Source organism: Cladophialophora immunda (genome assembly GCF_000835495.1).
Source record: "Cladophialophora immunda strain CBS 83496 unplaced genomic scaffold supercont1.67, whole genome shotgun sequence".
NCBI lineage: Eukaryota > Fungi > Ascomycota > Eurotiomycetes > Chaetothyriales > Herpotrichiellaceae > Cladophialophora > Cladophialophora immunda.
In genome coordinates this window covers 1-5706 of record NW_015622607.1, presented here as the reverse complement: position 1 = coordinate 5706, position 5706 = coordinate 1, and the positions used below count along the sequence as shown (strand labels likewise).

General features: G+C 49.3%; 1 protein-coding gene across 1 annotated transcript; it reads left to right on the top strand.

The window, feature by feature from the left end:
• Positions 1-522: 522 nt before the first annotated feature.
• On the top strand, positions 523-1506 carry PV07_12694 (uncharacterized protein; the record flags this gene model as incomplete). The annotated part of the gene is made up of 1 exon (XM_016400244.1): positions 523-1506. A coding segment is annotated over one exon (984 nt), but the record flags the coding sequence as incomplete, so codon positions are not given.
• Positions 1507-5706: the final 4200 nt, after the last annotated feature.

Genomic DNA, 5706 nt, shown 5'->3' with positions numbered 1-5706 from the left:
AACCCTCTAACGGATACAACGTATGTACGAAAATAATTTGACCTGAACCCTCCAGTCTCACAAAATATTATTACTTCGAAAAGTCTGATCTGATGAATAGTAGTGAATCTACGGATCGATCGTAATCTAAAGAGACCCTCATCCCCGCAACTGATCTTCCCTCGCCGGCCATCCCTTCGTTGTACAAATACTATTCGTATCCCTATAAGTCACCCTCCAGCGATCCTCTTCCTAGAGGCGTACACCAAGATCAAAGGTCCTTCCCAGTCACTGGGTAGATCCCATCTCTAGCTCCCACGCCCACCATTTGTTTCGCTCCTTTTTTTCTTTGTCGCATTGCCGCCGCCATCCAAATAGCGAGCGGAATCGCGGCTCCGGATCAGCACACATCACCTATCTCGATCCAGACGTCGGGCTCGGCTAGGGCTTTGTGAGAAGATGCCGATCTTCCTGCAGAAAAGAAATCTATACGGGAACCCGTCGTTCAAGGATACGAAATTGATATATCTCTCTGTTCACCAGGACTTTGGGTCGGCAACAACGGTTGGCCCTCAACAGTATCCAAGGAAGGCATTTATGTCAATCCATTCTAATCATATCATCTGCCTCTGGGTCTGGGGGCTCGTAGATCGGCCGCTGCTCAAGTTGGCACTGCAACATGATACTCCACGTTGTGCGATATATGCCGACGGTATGATCCACGTGGGAGGCGAATCCGGCTGTGTGAGAAGTATAGAGCTCGCTAAGGCTCAGGAGTGTGGCTTGGCAGCAAGACAGGGTGATCTTGAGTCTGGCAACCATGGGTCTAGCTTGCTAGCAAGACAGTGTCATCCTGCGTTTCAAACCCAGGGCACGGCCATCAATTATCTCAGTAGGTACGAGGATTATCTCATGACTTGTAGCGGCCGGGAGGTTATCCTTTTGGACCCAGTGTCCGGCGCACAGAGGCATTTATGTCTTGAAGGGACCGATTTGAGCATCGAAATCCAAATGGCTCGGGTAGTCCACGCACAGTGGGTAAATTACTTGATGGTCGTTGGCGTAGCCTCGAACCAAACCTTGTGGGCCGCCACCCTGAAATGGGACGATCTCCGCCGTCTACATTTTGAGTGGGGTCTGCTCCCCCAGAGTACCGTGCACTATCAAGCTGACAGTCAGGAATTGATATGGAAGCTTTCGGGCCATGTTCAGTGGGACTACAAGGTCCAAGCGGTGCGAGATCTGACGGAGGACGGGGAGGTGGTGGTCCACACCACTGACGGAAAGTGTTGGCAGCTGCACCTCGCAGCTCGCTGCGCTACTATCATTCAAAACATCTCCCCCGCCGCACATTACGTGTCGGGGGGGCACATGTCCGATCGGTTTTGCATTATGTCGTGTCCCGACTCTGAGAAGGAAGGGGTTGCTATGTGCGAAGTCGTCGAAGACCGGTCGTGGCAAGCGCCAGACCTACCGGATATCCATGAGCCGGTCTTCCGGACATCGGAGAGTCAAGAAAGGTTTTGAACGGTAGGGAGGGCTTTGCCCCAGTGAGCCAATGTTTATTGAGAGGTCGGTGGTGGCGCTCTCACTAGAGCTTCCCGATGTATCTTGGATCGTAGGGGTCAGATGAGGTTCCCAGCTTGTCGATAAAGGTACACATTGCGTAGGGAAATAGGACGCTGACGAGTCGATAATTACAATTCCGATATAGCAAAACTAATTCCCCCAGTGGGATACTTTACCATCATTATCGTCGTCGATGGGTGCTTGTAGAGAGTTCACGTGGCTCAGTGTGTTGACTAGGAAGTACACTGCGATTTAGGTGATTGGCGTAGGAAGGGCTACACGCACGAAGAGCGAATGGCGGGGATCTCGATCGAGCTGTGTTACACACGCCCTGGTACTTTCTCATATACTGTAAGTCAATATGATATCAAAAGCGGCCTAGGAATAATCAATGGTCACTAATACGGTATACAACTAGGTAAACTGGTCCCTCCGCTCCATTCGGGCGTTTTCCCCTGGATGACGACCCACTCCCTGGTGGATTGATGCGCTGATGCACTTGGCATGGCGACGCTGTGGCTTCAGAGTTATGCGGTGGGAACCAAGTGCTCAACCTCTCGGAAGAACTTCAGTGACATGCTCTTCAAGATTCTGCTTCTCTCGTTCTTGCATTGCCATTCACTACCCAAGTGTTATCGCGGTGCCTTTATCTCGGAGCTGTATTGTGGGATCTCTTAATTGAGAATCCTTCGAGCTCTGCCTTTGGCTACTACTGTAACCTTGAGTTGTACCTGGCATGATCTCAGCATCAACAAGGCTGATATTGTCTCTAGGCCTGGAAGCCTTGACGTTTGAGTAGCTTGAGTTCGAGGTTTCGCACCGGTGACTCGTGCTTTTGTGGCGTATCTACCTGTTGTAGCTACGAGTACTTGATATTGTTCCATTCGCAACAGTAATTTGGGTATGGGGCGGTCGATGAGTAGATTGCGCAAGCAGCTCCAATAAATCGAGGCCTTAAAAAAGTTGGTAGGTTTCCTACAATTTTTACAGAGCCAATTAATTCGAGTGTGTCTGCGAAGGTGAAGGCGCAATTGCAGACGACTGGAGGATATAGCCACACAGTCTCGCTAACCACGAAGATCATTGAAAGCCTAGTATGATCACTTTGAATTCTCGGATAAGTTGATGCTAAGGCCAGGGTGGTCGTGTGCCCGTTTAAGGCGAAGAACGACGGCTAAGACAGCACGATGCGCCACGTAGCGATCAAGCTGACGGAGCACTGAACCTTGGGTACATAATTTTTATCTATTGTTATTGCACAAGATCGGGCAACGAGTCAACGACTGTCGATATGTCTCCTGCAATTTTAATTACATATCGTGTTGCCACAAAGTATGGCTGCTGAAAGTCAATGAGCCTGGAGCGATTTTTCGCGTAGCCCCTCTTTTCCGTGCGGGGGAAAAGACTTTGAGAAATTGAGATGGTAAACCTGGTCAAATGGTATCTTGCCACCGACCCCGACTGAGTAGTCTACCAATAGGAGAGAATGACTGGGGATCTATTGGCCTCAAAGAACAGGTCCTATATTGACTCCAATCTCCAGATTATCTCTAGACGCTGGTGGCTTCTATGCCACCTGTTTTCCACTGTTGGAGGGGAAAATCCGGGCAACACAAAGCTATAACTTTTCTTAAATGCCGGAACTCCGCCCATGGACATTCCTCGACACAGAATAACAAAAGCAATTCCAATGAACGATGGAATGGCGCAAAGTCCTCCGGTTTACAACGCGCGTTCCAAACGGATAATCTTTTGACACTATCCGAAGTCCCTATTAGCCGGGGGAATTGCTGACTCCATAGTGTGAGGTCTTCGAGTCGCGGTAGCTCGTCCAAATCCAACAGAGCGACGCAGTAGTATTCCTCGTCCGTGGAAATGTCGCCAATGGAAAGAGATACGCATTGTAGGCTCTTGCTCTGAATTGGCGCCTCAATTCCCTCCAAGTTGACGGAGGTAGCGGTAAATTGTTCCAACTTGACGAGTTTGGCAATAAGGGGCGCCAGATATCTACTCAGGATACCTTTGTTCCCGCTGTCGTGTATCCCGAGAGATTTCAGTCCTTGGAGCAGACCCAAATCAAAGAGGAGTCTTTGCTGGGAGTGAAAGTCAAACACGTGGTTGTCTAGCAAATGAACTTGCAGGGCTGTGGATCCACGAGTGGTCGTAAAATTCAGGGCTTTGAATTCACGAGATTTCACACGGGCCCACTGGAAAAGGTAGAGTAAGTCGTTCCAGTACCTACACGTCTGACGCAGACTGTGGACGCACTGAATGGTCCTTTGTTCATCGCCCGGAGTTATTATCTCGATGTACTGACTAATCTGCTGTAGAATTTCGTTTGGTAACTGCATCAGGCGTAGGCCGCTCCGAAAGTAGATTCCCTGGTTCTGTTCAACCTTTGAGCAGACAACTACCTTCGGGTAACACTCGTCGGAGGTGGAGTCAATGTGCAGGTTGGCGTTTGCGCCGCCGTACATCGTGACAAAGCGTGTCTTCATATCAAGACACCACGGAGTGCCATCCCTATCACACACCAGAAGTCGTCCATCGAATCGTATATCCAGGACCGTATTGACTCGGTGAGCCCACTTCACCCGCCCCGAAGGATGCCATGTGACGATCTCGCCCGGGATCTTTTCACCTCCGCGATCATTCTCAGAAGTCTGGCATAACAGAGCCCAAGCGGACGACGACGTAAGATGTTGCCGTGGTCGCGTAAGAACATGCAATTGCTGTTGTGCATCGACACCAGCAACCAAAAGATAGACGTCGCCACGCTGCCGTAAGATGCGCGCCTTTTGAATTTTCACCCCGTTGTCCACAAAAGGTGCCAATAGCGGCCTCAATTGGATAAATTCCTGGGATTTGTTTCCCACTTGGATCTCCTGCAGACTACAGGCAATTAAATATTGCTCAGATACACTCAAATGTGTCACTTCTCCTCTCAACTGGCCACATGATATCGGCTTCGTACTCTCCTGCGAATCCGCGCATAGGCGATAACCGTAGACTACTCCGTTGGGATAACCAAAATAACATACCGTGGCATCGAGGGCGACGCAGCTCGGTTTAATTTTACAGTCCCCGAGATCGAACAAATGACTGGGGGTGGGATGCGTGTACGTCCACCTGCGAACAACGCGACCGCCGTGGTATGAAACAAATCCATCTCTACATCCTGTCAGCAAGTAACGGCCTTTGCCGGCGGGAGGTACGGACGCATGCGTGACCACCTGCGTCACCTCCCAAATATCATCCTTATCAAAATACTCCATTGACAGGTGCTCAGTTTGAGACACCGGCACCATCAGGATCAGTCGGTATAGGGAGACATCCACGTAGACGGACTAGAAGAGAGGGGGGAAGCCCAAAGGGATGGTAGGAAGAGAGATATCGCCGTGGTGCTGGCTTCAGAGAGCCGACCCAAGGGATAACAGTCCGTTCTAGGTGTGCTGGTTAGCACATATCGGTTAATGTACTGTAACTCTGTGTGTCAGAGAGCGACGACCATCTATCTTAGTAAGAAAAAGTAAAAGCAAGGCAAAAGATGAGAGAATAACGGAAGGTGCGATGTCAGGAAGTGTCTTTCGGCCAGTGGAAAATATAAACCATAGATTCCTAGGAGCAATGAATGACACTTTCTACAAAGGAGATAAAAATTGAGACGGCGACGCACGAGGGTGGGAAAATAACAGAAACTGGAGGGAAATCCCGAAACTGAAAAGTCTCAAAGGTAAAAGAGAGAGTTTTCGAAGGAAAATCTACGAGCAGGGCAAAAGTTTGAAAGGAAGTAGATCAAAGTAGGATTACTATAGACCGTGAGTTACAGTAAGCCTTAATACAATGTATGGTCTCTCTAGTAAGCAAGCTATAGGAGGAAAGTCATACATCTAAGCGTAAACGGGTAATTATCTTCAAAATGCTTGCATACCTCTACGGTATCTAAGGAAGATTGTGCTCTCGGCCATCAGTGCGTAGAGTTATTGACGTATTAGGTACGCTATATATGCCCGGAGAGTCGGTAGAGAATAGCGAGGTATATTATCAACGCCTACACCAAGACTGTCAGGAATGGCTCGCCAGCAAACTATCTGATAAGTGTATTGCCTATCTATAGGCGCAGACGACAGCGATTCCGAAGCTGGAGAGCTTCAGAAG